This window comes from Oryzias melastigma, linkage group LG7, assembly GCF_002922805.2.
Source record: "Oryzias melastigma strain HK-1 linkage group LG7, ASM292280v2, whole genome shotgun sequence".
NCBI classification, from domain to species: domain Eukaryota; kingdom Metazoa; phylum Chordata; class Actinopteri; order Beloniformes; family Adrianichthyidae; genus Oryzias; species Oryzias melastigma.
Genome location: NC_050518.1, coordinates 2185787 through 2211689, shown reverse-complemented (window position 1 = coordinate 2211689; position 25903 = coordinate 2185787). Strand labels below are relative to the sequence as shown.

The window sequence follows — 25903 nt, the reverse complement described above, 5'->3', positions numbered from 1 at the left end:
TAAAGATAAAAAAAAATGTGTAAAGTTAAGATTAGTAAGAAAAAAGTGTTTAAAAAATAGTGTCACAGCAAGAATGGTTATTCTGACAAATAGACTGAAAAATAGTTGTTAATTTCTCAGGAGATGTCTATAGGATTTCAGCTTTTTAAGACCTGAGCGGCACTTCCTTTTTGGAACGCGAGGGGGGAGAGGTCACTCAGTCCAGTTCTCATTTACAGTCAATAGTCATACCGCTGAGAAGCTACTGTGACGTCCTGCTCAGCCTAGAGAACACAAGGAACTTTGATAGCCTTCCCAGGTATCAAATTAAATCAAATCATATTATATTATATCAAATTAAACTTTATTTGTAAATCACTTTTCATACTCCTGTAACTCAAAGTACCTTGAACAGAAACAACATGTTCCGGTTAATTCAAAAGCAAAAACAAAGAACTTTTCACACCAAAGTAGTGATAATAGTACAAAAAAATATAATGATTTATATAAATAAGATACAAAGTAGGAATCCGGCTTGATTTTGGAGTAAAGAAACCATTTTTTCACATCCACTCATTTCTGCAGAGGAAAACAGTGGAGTTTAAACAAGTGAAAAAATGATAAGATATTTAAACCACTTCATTTGCAAGATTTTTCTAACTTTTCCTGACAGCTATGTTTTAAACAATCAACTTGTTTTAAGAACCAAATCTGCTTCAGTCTTTCAGCGTCTCTTTGACCAGCATGCATCTGTCTTTGATATTTAGCCTTTTTAAAATCATCTGAACTCAGTAGAGTCGAACTCCTCTCATCTTTTATGTTAGCAGTCCCGAGTGTCTGACGGTTTACTTTACCCAAAGCACAGCACTTGTGCTGGATGACAGCTTCATAATGAAGGCATTACAGTGTTAAAGTAGGGGTGAAGCCTGCATGAGCTCCGTGGTCTGAACTGAAAGGACTCCATTCATGAGTCACAGTGACATGAAACCACACTGCTTTGTGTGTCTCTGTGTAACAGTAGTGTTTGTGTGTGCCACATCACAATGACCCACGAGATGCTCATGTATCGTCTCATCACGTAGGACGATTATACGCAAAGCAATGCAGAGGAGATTTCCGTGTCCGTATGTGGAAAAAATACAAATATATATATATATATATATATATATATATATATATATATATATATATATATAGGTATCATAACAATAGATTTATGATGTATTTGAATGATTTTTCTATACTTTTTTAGGTTTTCAGCTGTTATAAAACAACATCTTAACAAAATAACAAAAATGGGAGGAGCACCTTTTAGACAAAACAAGAATAAATAAGTGAGGCTTCACAGTGTTTATATTCACTACGATATTGTAGATTCTGATAAAGTCGGATCTTACTGGTTTGACATACTCAGTTCATTTTGTCAACTGTTCATAAAAGTTGAACCTTTGAATCTTGAGGGCAAAAGATAACGTTTCCACTATGTGGATAACTGTGGATTATACTGATTCATTCTTCCACTAAAGGAGGTTAATGTAGGATTTTTATTTAAAAAATAATCTTAGCAATCACAAGTTTTTATTGCTCAGGAAGTTATAGATTTTTGATTGACTGAAAGGTAATTGTTGCATTTAATTAAAATGTATTAATTACTGCATTTATGTATAGCTATTAACCTATGTTGTTTCATTTAAGAAATTATTTATTGTTAATTGAAATTTTTTTTTCGATTTTTTAAAATCTATCCACCCCTTTCGGGGTCACGGAGTTGCTGGAGCCTATCCTAGGTTCTGTTAGTCAAAGCAGGGTTCACCCTGGACAGGTTACCAGGCTGTCACAGGGCACACAGCCACTCCCACACACACCTACGGACATGAAGCATGTTTCTGGACTGTAGGAGGAAGTGTTGGGATAAAACCCACACATGTACGGGAAGAACATACAGAAAGGTCCCAGTCGGGATTCAAACCAGACTGATCTCGTTGTGAGACGAGAGCTACTGCACAGCTCCGACTGTATGCAATGTGCTATATAAATAAAAGTGGATTGAATTTGAATTAGTCATAACTTTTCACAAGGTTTACACCCACGTGAGACGCCTGCCAGCTCAGCAGGCAGTCTTTGTGCATTTTTCTCCTCTTAATTTTTTTTTTCTTGGCAGTTTATGCTCTTTTTCCTTCACTTGACACTTAAAGCTTCACTCCCCTGAACTGTGGCATCAGCAAACGCCCAACCTAAATTTAAAGTAGCAGATAAAAACCTTCAAACCAACATGAAAAACTTCTAAGAAAGGAGGATTTCAAATTAAAGACCGTCTCCTTCTTTCACTACTGGACAAATATTTTTAAACACATAAGCAATGATCCAAACAAACTACATATTACGTTGTTCTGATCCTTTTCTGTATTACAAGGGGAAAATACCTTGAAGTGGTAAACAGGCCGTAGATGAGAGGATTCTTCTTGTCTTTTCCATTGAGGATAAAGATGTCCTCTGTAGGATTAAATGGAGAGAAGAAACACAAAGGTCAATTGAACACCAGTAAAAGTCAATTCTGAAAAGTTGCATTAGTTGCGATAATGCTAGATTGCTTTTTGCAGAAAATGGTGAAGCAAATTTCCTTTAATTTCTGAAGAGATGTGCAGAAAATCCAAAAGCTGTTTGCAAAACGCTACATTTGCTGAAAGACTGGTCATTTATTTAAAGAACTATGAAACAGTGCTGAAGTTGACCAAAATTTAAAAAAAAAAAATTGTAGTAAAATTGCTTAAAAATCCAGAATACATGCCAGTTTTGCAAAAATATTCAGCGTGTTTCTTAAATATGAGCCCAAAAAAACCTGTGTAGATGCCTGGTTAGCCAAAAAAGCTAGCCTATTGCTTAAATACTAACTAAACTCCAAAATAGCTAAAAAAAAAAAAAGCAAACTAAATCAGTCAAAAACGTTAGCCTGTTGCTAAAATTAAGCCAAACAAATTTGCTTATAAAAACCTCAGTATATTACAAATTGTCCAAAAACATTACCATGTTGCTAACATATGAGCTAACTTCAAATTAGCATAAAGAACCTCAGTAGGTAGATATACTAAGTTAGCCAAAAAAGCTAGCACATAGCTTAAATGATAGCTAAACTCCAAAATAGCCCACAATTCTTTAGTAAACTAAATTAGTCAAAAACATTAGCTTGTTGCTAAAATATTAGCTAAACTCTAAATTAGTCTAAAAAACCCCAGTGGATAACAAATTACCCCAAAACGTTAGCATGTTGCTAAAATTTTCGGTAAATTCAAAATATTTTTAAAGTTACTATAAAAGATGAAAACATAGCCCATGAATATATTTAAAAGCTTGTTGCTAATCTACTTAAAAAGTTGAAATTTGATGACTTTCTCATTCATTTCCTATGGGGCATATTTTGCTTAATATTTAAAAAAACTATGAAGTTTATGGATACCAAAAATACAGCAGTTATGTTCTGAGGTATTCACACAGTAATACCATCTTAAAAGTTAGGTAATACGAATAAACTGTAGCTGTCTGTCTGTACAAGTGTAGGACTTGCAGGTACTTTATGTTCATTAGGCCTGTCTCTGTGTGTCTGTATTGCTTGTATGCATCCATCAGTCTGACTGATGATGACTGCACAGCTGAACGGCTGCCTGCAGAGAGCATGTAGCCATTAATAACAAGCTGCAGTTGGTGGGATAAGGGCTGAGTCGGCTGCAGCAGAACAACTCCTGCTGTCACACGCTACCATCGCGCCTCAGTCATCATTCTGCATTTCAAAACACTGCACTTCATTACATCTGCCGCATGTTTTCGGCCCATCTGTGGCCCCTTATGCAGCTCTTTCATTCAGTGAGATTCTGGCTCTACTGTATGATTTTGCAGTTAGAAGTTGATCTTTTCTTTTGGCATCTATATAATCTATACAGTGACACAAGTGTTTCATTTTTCTCTTTCACTTAGATTTTGAACCATTAAAGACTCAAATGCAGGAATAAACACTTTAATCATCTTTTGATCCATTTTCAAAGTGATTTTTTTTTTACTATGGTTATGTAGCTTTTAGCCAAAATCAAAAAAGTACGAGCTTTAAGAAATACAGTTCTGATCCAGATTCCAGCTCGGACGAGGACAACAGAGACGTTAATGGATCTATTTGTCTACGATGCATCAGAATGGAGCAGGGAGCTTCTGGCACACCCAATATATTTTCTACATAACAAATGTATCTTTTTTTAACATTATTTGTTCCCGAATCAGAACAAATTGATTAAATAAATATTCAGAAATGCAAATTTAGGCTAAATTTGTACATAAAAACACAAAGGAAAATTGAGTAAGACTTACATTACAAAACAATATTTCTCAATAATAAGCAACAATATATTCACAATACTACAAAAATTGAAGTATATATTTTTTCAGTATTAAAATACTACAATTATTGCTGTTTCCATATGTAATAGACTGTGGTTTATACTGAAATTTCCAACATATTTACTGATATACTGTGTATTATATTATATCCCACAAAATAATATCACATGTCATATATTGAAGAGGACTTATATGATGTTGTATATGTTACAAATACGTATATCTATGACTCAAATATTTTTTTCTCTTTATTAGTATTACAGTCAATGGCATTTAAGTTATATAAATTAACACATAGCCACATGTGGTCCATCTATTTATTTAGGTTAAGAAATGCAGATTGCAAAATCTGATTTGAAATTCCTGCCTAATAAAAAAAGCAATTTCAACAACATATAAGCATTTATGCATTTATTTTTTATTTTAAATATCTCTAAATCCATAAAAAAATTTAATGTCCATCTATTTATTCCAGTAAATGTATAAATATAAGTGTGAGTTGCTAAAATATTGAAATGTATTTCTTAATATATACGACTTATTTTCCAGTGCCTTCAAATATATACTTCTGTCTTAAATTCTTCTGTCATTATTCCATTACTGCGACTAAGAACTTCAGAAAAGTTGTTTGGAGTTGCAAAATCATGATTCTGCAACATGCAGAAAAGTAATTCCAAGGAAAAATGGCAAGTTCTGGTTAGAAGAAATGTTTCAGTTTAATAAGTAATATTAAACATGCTGAAAATGTAATTCTAGGAAAGTTTGGAATTCAGATAATGTGGTTGCAAAACAGTCAGCAGGCAAGTTTGAGCTGAAATTGACTCAACCGCACAAAGCAAATCAGCATTGCACAGGGAGGAACAGGCCCGTCTTATAAACACGTTCTTCTGTTTATATTCTTTAGTAAATCATTGTGCAAAGTTGTGTCATATCTTCAGAAATTCTAAACATATATAAACATCTATTTTCAAATAAATCTTGGAAATTTCTTGGTTAACATTACCTTTTCTTTAGGCCGGGAATCGATTAAAAACACACTTCTGCACATAAACCCACACATGTAAAGCCTTTCATTCTGTCACACATACTATTAGTGTAAAGGTGAGCTGCCACCTGTGCTCAGGTGAGTGTTTATGTTTAGCTAAGGTGGATGATGGTGGAATGTACAAAGAGGGAGAGCGCCCGGCTATCCCCACACCAAGACCCCCCACTGAAGCAGCAGCCAGGACCCCCCTACACCCGCCATGGGGGCGTAGAGGGAATCCGCCCCCGGGCAATCCCGCCAAGCACCCAAACCAGGACACACAGGCGGGGGAAGGGATAGAAGCACAGAGAGTGCAGGCCCCAGCCCAGCCAGAAGAGCAGCCCCCCCACTGCGCCAGGAGGGCCAGCGTGAGGCCCCATCCCCCAGGAGAGCCCCCCAACCCCAGACGATTAGCCCACCACCACCCAGCAGTACTGAGCATCCCCCCGCCCCACCCAGGTATGAGCCAGGGGCCCTGAGGGTGACCCGCCCCATGCTCCAGACATCCGCCCGTCGCGGGAGTGAGACTGAGGCCACTCACCCTCGCCCAGGAGAGGGACACCCAAGAGAAACGGGGGTCCCAGAGGAGTGATGTGAACAAGGCCCTACCAGGCTCACCCACTGATGGAACTTTTGGAGAGGTCCAACTTTCATGAACAAGGACCAGAACCCGCACCACCGAGACATGGACACCCCCAGGCTCTGATGTAATATGGTCACCTGAAAACTCAGAGATCCCTCTCCCCACGTGGAGAGGAGACCGCCTGGCCCAGGAGACCGGCACCCAAGAGACAAGACCACCAGGCCGAGGGTCCCCGCCCCCCCGCCAGGGATGGGGAAGGGAACAGAAGGTCGAAGGTCCCGCCTTCCTTGTGTGATGCATGCGTGTTTGCTTGTTAGAGTGTATGTTTGTGGTGTTAGAGGTGTGTGTACTAAAGGGTGCAGTTAAAATATGTGAGAAGGCCTTAACAGGGCATCTCCTGATTGCTCACAGAGATGCCCCGTCACCCTCCCACCAGCGGCCCTACATGTCTATGGTGCGGTTAAAATTGGCGGTAAGGGCACTGAGAGGACATCGACTGTTTGCTGGCAGTCACAAATTCAGATATTTGGATGTCTTTGAGGACTGAGAATGATTGTATAAATCTGGATCAGATATAATTCATTTTTTCTATGATGTATCTCCTTATAATTATTTTTGGCCGTGTATATACTGTAGTTGCATAATGTTTTTCTTGGGATGTAACAGCCTGGAGTCTGCTTTGTCTCTCAGTTTATTTAATTCCTCCTCACTCAAAGGCTTTTGTTTTCTGTTTGGCACCGCAGTCCCAGATAAGACCTGGGAACGTTTTATCCTCCCATCACGACAGCAGAGAACGGAGTGTTGTTTTCTACCCATCTTGGTTCGACTACGGAGGCCTGTTTGGTTAGTTACTGTAAAAGTTTTGAGAAAGCTGGAGGATAAAAGTTTGCAGCTTTACAGGTTAAAAATGGATGTTTACAACAAGCCTCCCTCTCCCTGTCTGAGGCGGAGATGTTGTTGTGGTGACGGAGACGCCCAAACGGATCCCCGTTCCCACATTCCTGTCGTTCCTGCCGCTTCAAGTGGCCACCATGAAACGGGGGCTCGCAGGAGGGCCGATCTCATCTCATCACGATCACGTTTTACCACACACAGTGACAGATTCAGGGGTGCTCGCACAACAATGACAGAAACACAAACACGTCCAGCCGCATTTGTGCACACACCATCGCCAACAGCATGGAGACTCTCACTCTAATGAACTGCCACAAACAGTCACTCAGGAGAGAAGCGCAGATGCATTCCTTCATATCAAAGCCTATTTATTACAACTTTAAAAACATATATTTTTCAGTTTCATAAATGTTGTCTCCTTTGCATTGTTTTCCCTCCTTATCATTTCTCTTTTCTTAAGATCTTTCATTTTTATTCTCCACCATCATTTACAGAGAGTCGTCTTTTCCGGTTCATTTCTCCCAAAGAATGCCCCCCCACCACCACCACCACCACCACCACTCCTCAACTCCAGTTCATCAAAACTTTTATTATCTCTTCTTTTTGACTTACTCCCCCTCACTTACCTTAAAGGTTTTATTATGTTTGCTTTACAGCTCTGGCTGATGTATAAGCTCTGCGTCCTGTTGTTGTATTTAAAGTTTTGTACAGTAAGAAGCACCATGACAACAGGGTCTTTGCTGGGATTTATGGATGCAGAACGGAGTTTTATAGCTGCACAATCAGCCTGACAGAAGATTGGTGAAGTGCTGCTGCAGCTGGGGTCTCATTAAAGCTGATGGGAACATTGATTAACTGGTGGCGAGAGGAGACAGCTGATAAACCTGTGCTTCCATATGGATGGTCAAGCTCATGTTAGCCAGAGCTGAAAAACGGAGGTGGAATGGATCCATAATGGAGCATGTTAAGTGATGTAGCTGTCGGCTTCAGGAAGACGTGTGGAACGTGGACAACAAAGAGGAGGAACGCTTAATGACAGCTTTCAGAAGCAGAGGTGTAAAAAGCATCATGAGGGGAAACAGATCATAGAAAACACTGTTACAGGAACGTGGACTGATGGTCAAAGTGGCTTTTGGACAATCTTTTTGGTTTTCTATCTCATTTTAAAAGCTAAAAACAAAAGTCCAGATATTGGTGTTTGGTAGATTATCCATCCATCCATCCAACCATCACTCCATCCATCCATCCATCCATCCATCACACAATCATCCACCAATCAATCCTACATTCCATCTTCCATCCATCCATCCATCCACCCTACACTCTATCCATCCATCAATCTATCCATCTTACACTCCATCCATCTATCCTACACTCCATCCATCCATCCTACACTCTATCCATCTATCCTATAATCTATCTATCCATCCATCCTACACTTTATCCATCCATCCTATAATCTATCTATCCATCCATCCTACACTTTATCCATCCATCAATCCATCAATCCATCAATCCATCCATCCATCCATCCATCCATCCATCCTCAGAACCAACTGAATCTCTTTTGGGCTGCTGGAGCCTATCCCAGCTACCGCTGGGCAAACATGGAGTACACTCTGAACAGGTCGATGAGCTGTTGTAGGGGAAGAACATACAAACTCTACACAAAAAGATTCCAGATGAGATTCATACCATAATAATTTCACTGTGGGGTAAATGAACTCACCACTATGCTGCCATGCAGCTCTTGTTTGGTAGATTATTTGCCAAACTTCTCTGCTTATGGGAAACAATTTATATTGGGTTAGCCGTTGGCTTTTTGTAAGATGTAATGACTCTATGAACTAAATATGAACTTTTAACTTCAGTGCTGAAATATTGGAGCTTTAGCTGCAGTAACTCTTCAACCATTAATTAACGTAATGCCACTAAATTCTGGAGCAGAGAACAGCAGCTTTGGGACGATTTATAACACTTAGCAGTTGTGAAGTGTTTATCTGCTCGTGAGATTGACACAGAGAAAACCGGCATAGCGCAGTTATACACCTTACGTTATTGTTGCAAATTTGTTTTTCTCCACATCAGAATCGGTTGGAATTACATTAAAGCCCCAATTTGATCATATTTTGATCTGTTGTAAAAACATTCCCAGTGGTCTTTTAATTGTGATTATGTCGTTTTTAGCCAAAATTTGAAAAACTGTATAGTGTTTAAGGACAAAATTTTTTGCAGAGTGGAAGGAGTTCATCTGAAATTTGCCACTGAATTGTGGGCACAGAAGTAAGCTTCACGGATATCCCATCATCCCTGTCTTTACACTCTCTTCCATTTACAGCCCCTCACACCCTCAACCTAACATTATAAGTTCAACAAAATACAACAACAGTATTAGAGCTATTCAGATGAATAGTTCTGAGCCAGATTCCAGCTCAGATGAGGAAAAAAAGACGTTAGCGGATCTATTTATCTGCTAGAATATAAAGGAGCACTTTCTACATTAAATTAGAGCTTTTTTTTTTAAATGGCATTTTTTCATCTGCTCCTGATTCACCACAATTTGAATAAACATATATTAAGAAACGCAATTTTAAGTTATTACATTCATGTCCTCCACCATCAGAACGTGTTAAAAACCAAACTGGAGTGGGTCTGTATTTGCGTAAACGATCAGAGTTTCAGTAGTTTAAAGACAATGTGTTAATTACTAATTTGTTTTTTGCTACAAGTGTAATTTTATAGATTTGTAAATTTGTACGATGTGTATGAACAGCTAAAGCTTGTGTATTTAAAACTGTTTTAAGAGTCCTCGTTAGCAGCTTTGTTAACGTGCTTAAGTACATGAGCATTTCAGCTGCCTCTCTCTCTATTAGCTGACAGTTTTATTTGTTTTAATTCTCTGTTTTCCTTTTGGATGCTATTGTGTGTTTTAAATCTTTAATCTGTTAACTGACTCGCTAAAGTTCATGAAGAGATACCTGCGAGCGTGAACTCACCAGCGAGGGTGAGAAATCTGTCTGCTGCACAGAAAAGCAACCGGGGCGGAATAACGAATCAATCTGCACCCGAGTGTGATCTTTTCATTAGAAATGTCTCCTGTTTACAGTAAGATTCACAATAACTAGTTAATGTGTTTATTTTAATGAGTAGGTGAAGTAAAACCATACATTTCCATCAAATAAAATGGCTTATGTTCAACAATTTAAACACTTATAATTGGATATATATAGTTGTACAAAATACACAGTGCTGACAAACTATAAAAACTATAATATCTTCTTAAAAAAAGGCAGCTAGAAGTCACACAAGCTAGTAAATTATAGTGTATCAACTTGATAAAAGTGCAGAACTATCCATTATCTGACTGTAGATGTTTTTTTTCATTCCTAATCATAAAGAAATTCAAACCTGACACTCCCATCAACACAGCTGCTCTTCTATCACAAATATTCCCAAAACAAGCTGAAAACATACAGGAAACATCATCAGGACTTGAGAATGTGATCGTAAAAATATATATATTTGTGGTTTCGAACGTGGCTTGAAAGTGGTTTTCTTCAACAAAACGAAATAAAAGCACTGAGAAAAGTTAATAAAAACGACTTAAAGACGAAACTGAAATGTTGCTTTTTTTCCGTGAGCATTCATCTCCGCATGAGAACGTTGTTAAAGGTTAGAAGACACAGTCAGCACAACATTTTTCTTTCCACGCACTTTGAAGAAGACGCCTGGGTTATTTACGGCGCAGCCCGGCAAACGCTCAATCTTATCGCTCCACGACAAGCTTAAATCACATCTGATTTAGCCTCACTCCGCCTCACCACAGATCTCTGCTGATTTATTCAACTGCAGGGATTTTATTGCTATTAATCATTAACAGTACAGATAAAAAAATCTCACAGAAACGTTTATCAGACATGCTGCATAGAGTGTGAGGCCAGGCTGCTTCCGACAGAAAAAGCAGGTAATCTAATGAGGATTGATGATGAATAGAGGGCTGATTAAAAGATTTTAATGATGTTGCATAATTTTGACTCACAAATGGAGAAGTTCCTTTGTTTTTAAAGTGTGAATGCTTAGTAAGCATTCACACTATAGTGATTCTTCAGCTCCTTTCAATACATTGTTAAGCACTTAAAAACTCAATCACACTTTCAGCGATTTCAGCAATCTTGGTATTAAAATGTTCAGCTTGTTCACAACATTACTGCTTATACTTTTGGTATTCATAAACTTAAATTTTTAGGCAAAATATGCCCCATTGGAAACAAATAAAGTCTTCAATTTCAGTATTTTTTAAATAGATTAGCAACAAACCTTTATATTTATTCATGGGATGTGTTACCATCTTTTATAATCTTCCATAAATTTGGCATTTAGCTATTATGTCTGGGTAATTTGGCATCTACTGAGGTTTTTTAGACTAATTTGGAGTTCAGAAAATATTTTAGCAACATGCTATCTATTTAGCTAATTTGTTAACGCTGGGGTTCTTAGGCTAATTCAGAGTTTAGCTTCTATTTTAGCAACAGGCTAATGTTTTGGAAAAATTTACTTTACTGAAGGAATTTTATGCTTTTTGAAGTTTAGCAAATATTTCAGCAACATGCTAGCTTTTTGGCTAATTTGTTTTCTACTGAGGTTTTTTATGCTAATTCCGACTTTAGCCAATATTTAAGCAACACGATAATCTGTTTGGCTTATTTATAATCTATAAGGGTTTTAAGGCTAATTTAAAGTTTAGCTTCTATTTTAGCAACATGCTAACGTTTATGACTAATTTAGTTTGCTCAGGAATTTTACACTATTTGGAGTCTAGCTAGTGTTTAAGCAACAAGCTAGCTTTTTTGGGTAATTGGCATCTACTAAGGTTTTTATGCTAATTTGAAGTTTAGCTAGTATTTTAGCAACATACTGACGTTTTTGGCAAATTTGTTATCTACTGGGGTTTTTAGGCTAATTTAGAGTTTAGCTTCTATTTTAGCATCAGGCTAACATTGTTGACACATTTGGTTTACTGAGGAATTTTAGGCTATTTGAAGATTAGCTAATATTTAAGCAACGAGCTAGTTTTTATAAATTTATTTGTCTAAATTGGCATCTACTGAGGTTTCTGGGGCTAATTTAACTCATATTTAAGCAACAAACTAAATATTTTTGAAAAATTGGTATGGATTGAGAATTTTTGGGCAATTTTACTACAAATTTTACATAAATTCAGGTCAACTTCAGCGCTCTTTTATTGGTCTTTAACAAAATTTCAAGTCTTTTAGCAAATTTAACATTTTGTAAATAGCTTTTTCAAATCCTTTCAGCAATTAAACTAAATCGTGCCACCATTTTCTGCAAAAAGCTTTCACACTAGCATCATTGCAGGTAATGCAACTTTTGAAGTTACAATATCCCTTCCTTTCCTTTATCTTGTTTTTTGTCACTTCTCACTCAAATCTAAACTTCCCAGGGTTCCTCAGGGCTTCTCCTTTTTTGTTTCTCACTCGCCCCGTCCTTTCTTCCAGTCTCCATACCTCCCTCCTGCTTTGTCTACTTTTCCTCATCTCTAGTCCATCCATCTGTCTGGCCTATTTTCTGAGAAGGCTCGTTCTTGTTTCTTCTTCTCTAAACAAAACAAGACTGTTTCCCCTGAGGAAAGATAGTCTTGTCTGCCCCACAGCCCGAGCCCTTATCTTTCTCCTCCTTCTCATCCTAATTGTCTGGCTTGAACCCCCCCAAACACCCCTATTCTCTTCATTTCTCCACCTTTCTTTCCCTCCCTTTCTATCCAGAATGTAAACATCCACCTCTGGCTGCTTCTCCTCCCTCCTCCTCCTCTTCGTCACCTTTTTGTTCAAATGTCGTCTTACAGTAATTCACTAATAATACCTCTGACTCCATCTTGTCTGCCCCTTTGGCCCCCGCAGCTATTGGGCCTAATTCTTTTGTATTGCTATTGTTCTCTGTGACACGTTTCCCTCCACCAGCCAGCCTCTGGTCTCGTCTTCACTTCAATCTGTCCCTCAACTTCTGCAAACATGACGGAGATCGGTGAAGAAAATCCTCATTTGATCGCCTTTTTGTACTGGGAAAGTACCAATTTATCAAAAAACAAAATATTCAATGTCAAGTAAAAATACAGACACATAAGATATTATTTTAGGCAATTTCTGATCGATCTCTTTAGTCCCTATCCCCCAAATAATGCTGTTTTTTGATTTCACACGGAATGATTTCAAACGCTAATTTTACCTTTTTTTTAATCAGTTTTAGATTCAGTTGCATAAGATGAGAGGACAGGATGCTGATCTTTTTCATCATTACTTTACTGCAGCACTTTTTCAATGCTCTGTTTTAGTCATCCTTTCTCTCCTTTACCTATCAGTGTGGAAGCAAAAGTCTTTAACTGAAAAGCTATTTATTAATGTATTAGTTCGTTATAGGCTCTAAAGAATTTATTACTGTTTGATGCAAACATTTCTCTTATGTCACATCTGCTTTTCCTGGTGTTTAAGTGTCATCATTAACAGATGCTTCTGATTTTTTTTTACTTTACTGTTAATAGATTAAATTTCTATCAATTTTAATTTTCATCCTCATGATTGATTGAGCTTGAACAGTAAGAAAAAAGTCAAAGCTCTTGGTTCAAAAACAAAAATCTATTTTCTTTACCATCTTTAACTACCAGAACAACTGAACGTCACCAAGGACACGGATCCACGGAAGATGGACGAGTGGTAGCCAAAATATTTGCTTTGAGCTGCAACATGCTCTCAAACTTTAACGTTTCACACACTTTTTTTTTTTAATCTTTTTATTTGTTCTTTGCATTTTTATTTAAATTTGTTCCCGTACTGTGGAAGTAACTGGTTTTATGTTGGTAAATGACTCATACTGTGAGTTTTATTTTTTGAGTTTATTGCTTTGTTTTTCTTTTTATTCCTTAAGAGGACTGTAAAGCATTTTGGTCAACCGAGATGGTTTTATAGAGTGACCAAATAGAATTAAATAAAAATCTTGAACTGAACAAGATGCTTTAATGCACTCCAGATGAAGCTCGCTAGACAGGCAATCAGAGGTGATCAACTCTTCAATCATTCAGCCACAAAAATATTCATGTGAGATTTTACCAAAGATAGAACCATTTCAAATTCTTGTTCACTTTACCAGGACTAACACTGTTTAATCTATGGAGAGAATATAGACTAATCTCCTTTGTGGGTGCATAATTCTTGATTTGTGCATACAAAAAGATTTGTGCATGTGTATTCTTGATTTGTGTGTGCGTAATTTAGGATTTGTGCATAACTTTTGGATTTGTGCGTGCATATTCTTGATTTGTAACTCATATAATACATTTTGTGCATAAGTAAAAAAAATACAAAATTTTAAAAAATACAAAATACAATTTGAACATGCACAAATTAAAATTACAACAACCTGAAAGTAATTACACACAAAAATCTTTTAAAAAAATACGCACAAATCACCTCCTACGCACGGACGATACCTAAGTTACACACGAATTCCATCGTGAGACTCTTTTCACTTCTCACTGATTCATCCGTGAGTGATGCGTTCAAATACTACTAGAATGCTGGGTCATTAGAGTTTTCTTATCAGCCGTTTTAAACTTAGATTGTAAATAATATCCGGTGAAACCTGACATTTTCCCACTTTCTTAAACAGATATTCCTGATAATTAATATAAACAAGTCTAAATAAGAGTTTTTAAAACACCTATCACTTTAAAAATAAAAATACCTCCAGAACTGATCGCTTCCTCTACACCCTCACAGCTCCTCCGACACGGGGCGTGACAAGAATTACGCACGTACAAATCCTAATTCATGAACAAATCAAGAATTATGCACCCACAAATCGGAGTGAGTCTATTTTCTCTCCATATATGTCGACTGGCTCCTTATTCTTCGTTTCCACTGCGCGGTACGGACCAGACCAATCTCATCATGGCCACTTTAGAACGGTCTGGGCAATTCAAGTGAGCGTTTCCATAGAGCGTTGGACCATCAAAGTGCATGAGGGGTGTAGACCGATGACGTAGCTGTGCGTCAAAACTGTGGATCTACGGTGAAAGAGAAGCTGCATCGGCTGACTCAAAAACAGACGGCAAATGACAAAGATAACCGCGGAGGATTATTATAATCGGGAGCAGGTGTTTATTAAGGATGAAGCCGGTCTCTACGCTACAGAACAGTCTATTGTTCTGAAATACAAAATATAAAAAAAAAAAAACTCTTCATGTTGGGCAATATTCCAATGTTCTTCAATAAATGTTTACAAAGCATGATCGGAAGTGTTTTTGATGAGTATGGATCGGTAACGGACATTCTTTGGCTGCAGGGGTTGGGTGAGACGGAAACGGGGAAGGTCTCCGTATTCGTGGATTTGCGTGTCTCCAGTCCCCAACCCCTGCGAATAAGAGGGAACACTATATGTAAAGAATTAATTATTCTTTGCAAGAAGATTGCTGGGGCGAAGAAGAATACAGATGAAAAGTGGACAAAACTTTCGGTTTGGATCTTGAGTCGGGAAAAGCGCTGGTCGGAAGCTTGCTAGTGTGGTAAAAAATTTCCGCCAATCAATGACGACAGAAGCTCCGCCCTCACAGGTCCATTCTATTTTTCTATGGACCTACAACCAACGGGGGGCCAAAAATGTTTCCAGTCGGTCCTGCTTAATGAGCCCATTATGTAATGGAAACGCTCAAAAGTCCAGTTCAGTTTGGACCACTCAGTGGAAAGGAAACACAACTGACCCTGCTTGAATGCTGCAGCTGATTCGTGAGTAGAATACTCACAAAAACTACTCTCCGATTATTTAATTACCTAAAATATAACAGTCAGGTGGCATGTAAGTAGTACTCAAGGAGGGCTTATTTATGACATGATCAGCTCTAACGCAGGATTTTAGAGGAATGAAAAAATGAGAAAACCATACGACACCTCTCACTTACTATGTTTTCCAGACTATAAGTCGCACCAGAGTATAAGTCGCAGAAGCCAAAAAATGCATAATGAAGAAGAAAAAACATATATAAGTCGCTCCTGAGTATAAGTCGCACCCCTGGCAAATCTATGAAAAAAATAGAAAATACGGTAATTATTTTTACCACTTACATGTTTTTTAGGTGTTTACGTCAACCTGCCACTCGCATTATAGTAGCAAAAAATATGCATGAACACTTTCACTCTACAGACTCACCGAGCGGTTCTATGACTTTGAGATTTCCTGTGGTCCACCTACGTGTCCTGTACAGGTTTGACAATTTTTCCCCAGCAACTGATTTCCACTCATAGCGACACAAAGGCTTTAAGGATCATCTTACTGTAGCCACTTTTATCCCAAAGTTTGGTCTTTTCTCCCTCTAAAAAGGTTTTGGTGACGTTCTCTGTCTGGAACATAAAATGCTACACACCCATACAAAAATAGATACCAAACATGACAGAAAAGACCTTAGCGTCTTTACCATGAGGACACTAGTTCTAGCCACAATGAGCTCTCTGTCTCCTTGTTCAAAACCTCAAAGCATGACTCTTATCCACAATAACAACCACAACAAGGCAGCAATAACCGGTCTGTGCTCTCACTCAATTGTCCGAGGTCCTTTTCAAATGGCTAACTGTTTCCATACGTACAGTGTCAACAGCTTCAACCAAAACCTTTGACAGTGAGACATACGTTAGAGTGCAGCAGACTTCAAAAAAGCGAAACAATAGACTCAAAGCAATCCAGTCCTATGAATCAGATCCTGCGGCAGCTGCAGACCAAATTCTTCACGTCAGACAAGAAACATTTAAATTTGGATTACGTAAGTAAAGAACTACAATGACAGAATTCCTGTAAAATATAAATATAAATATATATATATATACAGTCCAACATTACTTTGAGAACGAGAGAGTTTATAGCAGTACTGTAGAATAACAAAGGCATGATTTCTGCTCTGATCTTCTGCTTTTTACAAACCACCGTTGTTGTTTTGGTCACAATTACAGTGGAGTGACGACTTCCATTTATGACTAAAAACAAAACCCTTCAAATTAAGCAGAGAATAAAATGAGTGATTTTTAACAGATGCATTAATCGGTTCTGGTTTCCTCACTAAATCTCCCACTTTTCTTTTTTTAAATTAATTTACTTGAATCTTGTAAAAGCTTATTTTTGTTGACCATCTTATTTTTTCTAAAAGTGGCAGATCTTAAAGTCCCACTCCAACTATCGTAAAATCATTCCCAGTGATCTTTTGATTATGATTCATTAAGTCTTCAGCCGAAATAAAAAAGCAGTTGTTTTTTTAAGACATGTTTTTTGCACAGCGGCAGTAGCTCATCAGAAACACAATTCCCTGGGGAGAGTCGTTGGGACTGCTCCCCTACATGTTTGCCATGACACCCATTACAACTGTTCGGCTGCAGGAACCCAAACTGTGTTCTGGACTTGTTATATATATTTTCTTTTCCTCCATATCTCCTCCTGCCAGAAGTGGTATTTTTGGGCATCTGGGATCTGCCGTTTTGGAAGGGGTACTGTGAGGATTGTGGACTTTGGTTTACTTTTTATGGGTTTTGGTCATGTTCTGTTTTGAATTGTCCCTCAGTCACATCAGTGTCAGGCTTGTCATGATTCTCAGCTGTCTTCATTTCAGTTCATTCCCTTCAATCTATTGAAGTGTCTGGTTTTCACTTCTTCCTTGTCAGGTCATCTGCTCTGTTCTGTCACCATTTTTGTTTCTCCATGGGTTTTTGTTAATTGTCACCAAGCCTGGTCTCCTGTGTTTGGGTCCATCACCACCACCATTCTGATGGATCCACTTGTAGACGACTAGATTCATGTTTGTCGTCATTTTCTTCGTCTGAGCTGATATTTGGCTCAAAACTGTTTGGATGGATAACTCCAATGTTGCTCGCCATTTTTGTTGCACTGCTAATGTTAGGCTGAGGTGTTGAGGGGCTGTAAGCTAGTGGGAGAGCATGTAAACAGAGAGCTCTCAGCAATGGGGAGGGGAAAGATGGTGTTGCTCCATGTCAACTAATGAACTACTGCTGCTCCTAACAACCCATGTCCTAAAAAATGACAGTTTTTTAAATTTGAGATAAAAACGGCATAATCATAATTAAAAAACGAACAAAGAGAGAGTGGGTCCTTGACTGAGCACCAGTCGTTTTCACATCTCCTTGCTAGCTGAAAGCAGACATTAGCACTCCTCTGCAATCACAAACCTGCAAACTGTTAGAGGATTTTCAGTTAAGTGTTGCTTTAGTGCAGCCTAAAAACAACACACAAGTCACTTTTTACCTGATGGTTTCATCCTGTGTAAATGGGATTTGTGGGTTTGTTTATAAGCATTTAGCTAAAGTGTGTTCACAAACAAATTTGTACGGGCTCTTATCTGATGTGTAAAACATGGCCCCGAGCATGCAGGGTAGAAGTGTTTACGCTCTCAACAAGTCCAAACGCTTTTGTGTACACAGTCAGGTCCAGGCACGTGGATGGGTGTGTCATCAACTGTCTGTTTAAGAGTGTGTGTTTGTCTGTGTGCACGCATACTTTAAAATGTTTATTTTTTGTTGCATTAGAGTCAGTAAGAGTTAGACAACATCAAAGAGCTTCCAGTCTTCATTACGTGATTTGTGCTGCGTCCAAAAGCTCAAGTTCGGTGAGGGACTCGTACTTTAAAAGCCTTCTGTTTACATGAAGAGCTGAGATAAGAGAACGCTTTAGATTTGTTGGACCACCGTTTCTCGACTCATCCCTGATTTTTTTTAGTGCATAAGACACATCCAGGGGTGTAGGGACAAACATGCAGCTTCATAAACTTTATCTCAATAGAACTAAACGGGAAATCCTCTCTGATTGCTACAGTCTTTGGTTGAAATTACTCACCAAACTGAAATATTTTTAAATGAAAACCTCTTCTATAACCACAGACACAGAAAATGTGTTTCTGAACAGGATAATTGCTTTAACTTAGAGATTAAAGCTGCAAAATGATCGTGCAGAAAGACACAGCACGAGCTGCCAACACATGTTAGTGTGTAGGCAGTCTAGAACAACAGAGAAGAGTGGGTTTGTGTTGAATCTGTAGGCTCGTTCTGGACATAAGTTATAGAATCTGCATGTAAAGGATATTAGAGCTCGTCTTCAAAATCATTTGTCACCTCAGTCAAAAAAAAAAAAAACATAAATAGTTTATAGTGTTTTTACCCATTTATTTTGGTAAACTTTTGCAACTTTTATCTTTTTGTTGAGTTTTAATCATTTTTTTCCATCTACATTTACATTTTTTCAACTGTTCTTTAACCCTACATAACCCTTCGTATCATATTTGATCCAAACTTTCCTTAAAAACCCATTCTGGTTTTCTGCAGTTCATTATCATGCCACTAGGGGCAGTAGAAGGGCTTTTCCTGCTCATTTCAAAATGGCTGCCTCCATGAAATCACAAAAACACTTTTGGCGGGAAAAGTTTAGCCCGTTTTTAAAAAAGAAATTGAAAATTAAAAATGAATTATGAAACACAGTCATTCATGCGATTATGGAGATTATCATTAAATTATTGACAGATCAAAAACTTCCTTAACAAGTGACAAAATTACCTTCCTGGCATACTTATCCTGAATTGAAATGATTCAAATGTAGACGTATGCATTAACTCTGGCAGGTATTTTCTCCCACGCCAACTCTCTCTGTTTTGCCGCTACAGCTGTTGGTTTTCCTGTTGAAAATCTGCTTGTAGTCGGCTTATGCTTGTTGGAGCACATCAATTTCTGACACAGTGAAGTATGAGGCCCTAATGGTGTTTCCCGTTGCCATGGTGAATCGTAATGTATTTGCTTCATTGGTAAGGAATTTTTACGCTTGTGACACTCACACCTGATTCTGAGTCCAACAACCTTTTTCAGCTGTTCTGAAACCGAAAACTCTGAGTTTGCTAATTTTGAGTCAGTGAACTCAGAGTTCAGGACTGAACCTGCTTCTTCAAATGGGCCCCTGGCCATCGCTACACTGGTTCCCAACACAAATACACTTGACATCTGCATGACTGTGCCCGAAAGGGGGGTGGGGGGTCTTAAAGGAGCCCCTCGTCTAAAGTAACGAACATCTGTTTGAGCTGGAATTTATTAAAGACAGGACACAACTGGAAGATAATCAGTATTCTGCATCCAAAATAAAAGTTTTTTTGCTGATCACCGCTAGCTCTATGGAAAAATTGAGCATTGGTGTTGGACTGGGGGCGGTGCTGGAAGAGCAGATTCTTCCTGGAGGGGGGCAGTTCACATCGTGCTGATGTCAGCACGTTTCCAGCCGCTCGTTTTCGTGGGAATGGGAGGGGCTGCTGCAGACAGCGCAGGTTTGTAGAGGATTACTCTAAAATATACTGCTTTGGGGTTCTTTATAGAAAGCAATGAACAGTATAATGCACTTAAAAGCTCAAATAGTAATTTTTTCATGGTGTGGCCCAAATTTAAACATGTTTTTATTTATTTTTGTAAAAAATGTTACTGGCTGCTTTTAAGTGTCAATGCTCAGTTTTATTGCTTAACTGTAAAACAAAAATGTCTCCTCTTTCTCTTTCTGTCCACTCTTCTACCCTTTTGATCCTAAAATGTTTTATTTATCTCAAACTAACAATAAAAAATTATAGGTATTTTTAATTTACCTTTTCAGTTTCAAGCAAAGAATGTCAAAACTGGACTAAATCCAAACGTATTAATTTAAAGATCCACATTTCACGGGCCATTTGTCCTGCAACTTTGTTTAGAGTTTATGATTGGCAGCTCGTGAAAACCGTGTGGGGTTAACAGAAAGTCAGAAGTGCCAGATGTACGTCTGGATTCCGCAGCAGCTCGGTGTTTCTCATTTTCCATGTGGGACCTCAGAGCCAGTCCACTCAGCGTAAAGAAATACCTGCAGCAAACGCAGCCGGCCTTGTATTCAACCCTTGAGCCTGTTTGAATCGTAATTTATTTCAGGCTTTTTTTCTAAACCTGTTTTCCTTTAGTAAAGCTGCTGCTAATAATATAGTTTTAAAAATTAGGGCTAGGTTTAGCAGAGAAAAAAAGAGAAAAAGAGCTGCTTTCTTTTGAATTAAAGTCCTTTTCCAGCTATATTTTTATTTATCGTTTGTGAAATGTTTCCCAGTGGTCTTTAATTAATTTATAAGACATATTTTCTGGCTGCAGACAATATAGCGCCCAGGCATCATTAGCCAGAAGCGGAAATTCCACAAGTTTTCAGAATCGAAGAGTAAATAGTTTTGTGTATAAAATAAGAGTTTTTGTTGACCGAAAGAGGAGGTGTGTGTGTGTTTGCAGCGTTAACTTCTGATTTCGGGTGAGTACTTCCTGTTCTGCTTATGATGTCTGAACACCATCTTGTTGTCTGCAGTCAGGTCATCTTGACAAAACTGTGAAAATATCAGAGCTATCAAGCCGTACAGTTTAGAGCCAGATTCCAGCTCAGACGAGGAAAACAGAGACGTTAATGGATCAGTTTGTCTGCAAGTGGATACATCAGAATTGAAACTGAGCAGGGAGACTTTGGCCTGCCAATTTTGTTTGCTGCATCACAAACTTGAGCTTTTTCAATTCTGATCCAATTTGAATAAAGAAATATTCAGACATGTACTTTTAATCTTCAATTCTTGTATTTATGTCCTCCAACAGGAGAAAAATGCCACAAGAACAAGTTAAAAACACAATTTCTATTGGAGTGGGTCTTAAAGTTGTTTTTATCACATTAAGAATTTAATCTTCTTTATCAAAAAAGTTTTTTTAAACTTTCCAATCTGATTTTTAAAACCTGTAAAGACCGTCAAACTTCATCCCAACACTCCAAGACTGTAAAGTGTTTTGCTGAAGCAAACCTGACACCTCCTCATTTCTAGAGCGAGCTCTAAAAGGAGCACGGACCTGTCACTAAACATGTTCCAACAGACACATTCACAGATGCCAGCATGACATTGGTGTGAATCCTCCATAATGAGTGCAACACAATGTTGAGGCCAGTTGCCATGGCAACCCAGGCTTAAAGCATGAAGACAAACCCAAGGTGACCCAATGGCTGTTGGTCACCGTGGTAACAGCGAAAGCTATGCGGACGCGCGCTTCACCCAGACTGCGGTCGATCGTCCTGAAGTTTCCTCGGTGCTTCACCTCAAACGGGAAACACCTCCGCATGCAGGAGCTTCTGAATGTGCTGGTTCGGTTGCTCCTCTATGAAAGTGGCAACGCTCCAGCTGCAGCTGAGGTGCGATTAGGCATGTAATGTGTTTGGCAATTGAGTGTGTACTCACGCAGCTGGTCGAAATGTGTCTGTAGGCCATCTGGTCCTGGAACCGAGCATACCATGCGAGCCTTCTGGAAGGTGCTCCACTTATTGACTAAACTCCTCTGGCCTCCAATGTCATTCTTGACAAAAAGATAAAGAAGAATGGAATATTTTGAATGCTCGCTTCAGGATGTCAAACCACAGAAACGAGGACTGCAAAACAGAACAAATCATTTTACTCATTTGCAAAGTAAACACTATTTTATTTAAATTCCCCCTCTGACAATTTTCTTAATTAAAAAAAAAAGTTCCCAGTTGTGTTTTAATTATGATTATGAAGTCTTTAACCAATATCCCACAACCTAAATGTCTTAAAAGCCGTTTTTTATGTTGATCTGGAGCCTCAGTTTCCAAAATTTCCTCTGAGGGGGCGTGGCTTTGGGGGCTCAGCTGAGTAGCTCCACCCCTGATCCCCCCTGTCTGATTTTGATAGCTCTGTAAAGCTATGTCTGAACCCCCCCTACTCACTATACAGTACACTATATAGTGCGTTTGCCGTTTTCTAGTGCTGTCCGAATCTCCTAATTCCAAAGTTGAGAGCTCTAGGCATTTCCCAGAAGTCTTTGCGAAATACTAGCGTGCATCAATTGTCACTAGATTAGTTTGATTGACAGAGATTTAAAAGGAGAAAATGCAAAAGCAAAATGATTCCTTATTACATTTGTTCTCCTTCATAAGAAAAACGCCACACATTCATGTTAAAAACTCTAAAAACAAGATTTTCAAAGTAAACCTGATTAACACAATGACGCTAAACACACACAGTGAATTCTCATCTCAGCAGGAACAGATACACACACTGGTGTGCACGTCCACACTCAGCCAAACATGTTTACATAAACCACAGCCAGACAAGTGGAGATGTGAACCTGTTCACTATCTGACAAAACACTCCCCGTACCTTGCACACGCGCGCCACTCTTGAGTAGAGCACCTTCCCAGCAGCCCCCTCTGCCTCCTGAGCGCGCTCAGTAAAGAACACGTAGACTTTATCATCCTCTGGGTTATCAGTTTCAGACAGTGGCGCTACCCGCACAAATTGGGCATCTGGAAACAAACACACAAAGACAGGAAAATCAACTCTGATGCTGTGCAACTGCACTAAAAATGCAGATATGCATGCAAAGAGCATTCAAGGAGGGTAGATAGGGAGACAGGATGATTAAGGTGGAACGGAGTTTATATGGAATAGATAAATCAACGTGTATCTTGCTTTCAGCAGCTGACGGTGGAACACTGGCTGATAAAACACCGGCTGGACACATTGGCAGGTTATATTCAGACTTTCTTAGCCAGAACCAAAGAGAAAAGTGAGTCAGGTCTCACCTTGTAAAAAAACAATCTAATTGACTTGAATTTTTTTTTTTAGAAATTTAAGAGTTATTCAAGATGGTGGATACATCTCAATAACAAAAGAGCAATAACTGAAAATCTTAAACAAGCAAAAGTAAGAAAAATGTGTTCATGTGCATGATGTTTTAAGATTATAAAACCTATGTTTATGAACACTGGCAGCTCTACACTAACGTAGGAGACCGGCAACTAGAGGGAAATCCAGGGCACTATAAGAGGGAAAAGTGTGAAAATGTTTGTCTAAGAAAAATGGATAAAGTGTGTTGAAGTTTGAGTTTTACAACTGTAGCCTGCAATAAAAAAGGAAACACTGCTCTGGTGAACATGAAACATTAATATTTACTGTACTGTATGTCTAACTGCAGCAGAAGACAAAATAGACTTTTTCATTAGACTATTTCATAAAAAATATATATTTTTTAATTTTCTGACATTTTTTTGTGAAAATCTCATTGGTTACAAGTGACTTTCTAGAAAACCAGATTTGATTTACACCTTTTGTGCTAGCCTACAAACTCACCACGGCTCTACGTCAGACAGGAAGAGTTATGTAGGCCTCACAAGAAAAGGTTTGGGGATCCCTGCTTTATCGTATACTTATAACTGACGAGGGTTTGTTTTCCAGTGGATTATTTGACCCAACCACAGTTCAGGTGAGCTGTCATGTTACTGATGGTCAACATGAGAGAACAGAATCCCTTAAATGTACAATCTTCCAAATGATTTCTGTACTTTGAACATTTTTTTGCACTCACCCTGCAGCCAGGTGGAGTCGTACTGCTCAGTGCGGATAACGTGTCTGCTGCCAAGACTACGGAAGAAAGCAGAGTCCCGACTCATGAAGTCTGAGGTGATGCCAGCATACAGCTCTCCATCTGCAGAAATATAACAAGGCTTCAAAAAACAAGTTCACAAAAACAAGGTGGAAAAAAACACTGTTTTTGCTGGGACTTGGCCAGAAAAACAGCAACTTTAACATCAAAGACCACCTGATTTAACCTGCTGACGAGTTTCAGTTTACTGTATTCAGAATCTGATTTTAACATTTTGTCGGTGACCTCGTCTGCACATTGTTCTCCATGAGAAACTTCAGTTCTGATCATGCACAAGGACGCAGCAGCCATGCCTGTGCGCCTCTTCACACTTCTTATCTTATTTGTGCTGGGCTCTTAGGGAAAAAGGCGTTCTTACCAACAACAGCAGATGCTGTTTTCTGGAACGGGTCATAAGGGCATTTTCCTTTGCCACACTCTGTCTGGCTGTAGAAGAGAGTCTGGTGCTCCGACTAGAAGAGCAGACAAACACAAACATAACTACAACAGTTGCATTACCTGCGATAATAATAGTGTGAATGCTTTTTGCTGAAGATGCTGAAGAAATTTACGGTAACTGTTGAACAGATTTGCTGAAAATGCTAAAGCTATTTGCATACTACTAAAATTGCTAAAGGGTTGAAGCTGCAGATATTGCATTTAGTGCACAAAGAATTTAAAGAATTTCTCAAAAAAATGAAAAAATTCTGTAAAATTTAAAAATGTATAAAGATATGAACTCAGAATTAGCCCAAAACCACAGTAAGTGCCAAATTTGCCAAAAAGTGAGCATTTTGATGAAATGTTAACTTATCTCCAAAAATGCCCCAAAATCCTTAGTGTGTGGTAAATTAGCCAAAAACGGTAGCACGCTGCTAAAGTAATAACATAACTCGGAATTAGCCCCAAAAATCTCACTAAGGGCTAAATTAGCCATAAAAGTGAGCATTTTCCTCAAAGGTTAGCTTACCTCCAAAAACGCCCAAAAACCTTTAGTAGGTGCCAAATTAGCCAGAAAAGCTAGAACGCTGCTAAAATACTACCTTTACTCAGAATCAGCCCAAAAACCTTAGTAAATCCCAAATTAACCAAAAAAAAAAGCTTGCACGCTGCTAAAATACTAACTTAACTCAGAATTAGCCCAGAAAAAACTCACTAAATGCCTAATTAGCCCCAAAAAAGCCAACATACTGCTAAAATACTAGATTAACACAGAATTAGCCCCAAAACCCCACTAAATGCCAAATTATCCAAAAAAAAAAGCTAGCACGCTTCTCAAAAACTAGCATAATCCAGAAATAGCCCCAAAAAACGAGTTAGATGCAAAATTATCCAAAACCGTTAGCATGTTACTAGAATACTGGCTTAACTCAGAATTATCCCCAAAAAACTCACAAAAAAACAAATTAGCCAAAAAAGCTCGCATACTGCTAAATTACTAGCATAATTTAGGATTAGCCCAAAAACCCTCACTAAATGCCAAATTAGCCAAAAAAATAGAATGCTGCTAAAATTTGAACGTAACTCAGA

General features: G+C 38.4%; 1 protein-coding gene across 4 annotated transcripts in view; it reads right to left on the bottom strand.

Annotated features, from left to right (window-relative positions):
* sema3h (sema domain, immunoglobulin domain (Ig), short basic domain, secreted, (semaphorin) 3H) overlaps positions 1 to 25903 on the bottom strand; it is an 83799-nt gene that overhangs the window by 10549 nt on the left and 47347 nt on the right. For all 4 annotated transcript variants that reach the window (XM_024293880.1, XM_024293878.2, XM_024293876.2 and 1 more), the window contains 5 exons: positions 24753 to 24846; positions 24317 to 24436; positions 23110 to 23255; positions 22174 to 22288; positions 2403 to 2472 (listed from right to left, as the gene is read on the bottom strand). In XM_024293880.1, coding sequence (XP_024149648.1) covers positions 2403 to 2472; positions 22174 to 22288; positions 23110 to 23255; positions 24317 to 24436; positions 24753 to 24846 — 545 coding nt within the window. The remainder of the gene's footprint in view (positions 1 to 2402; positions 2473 to 22173; positions 22289 to 23109; positions 23256 to 24316; positions 24437 to 24752; positions 24847 to 25903) is intronic.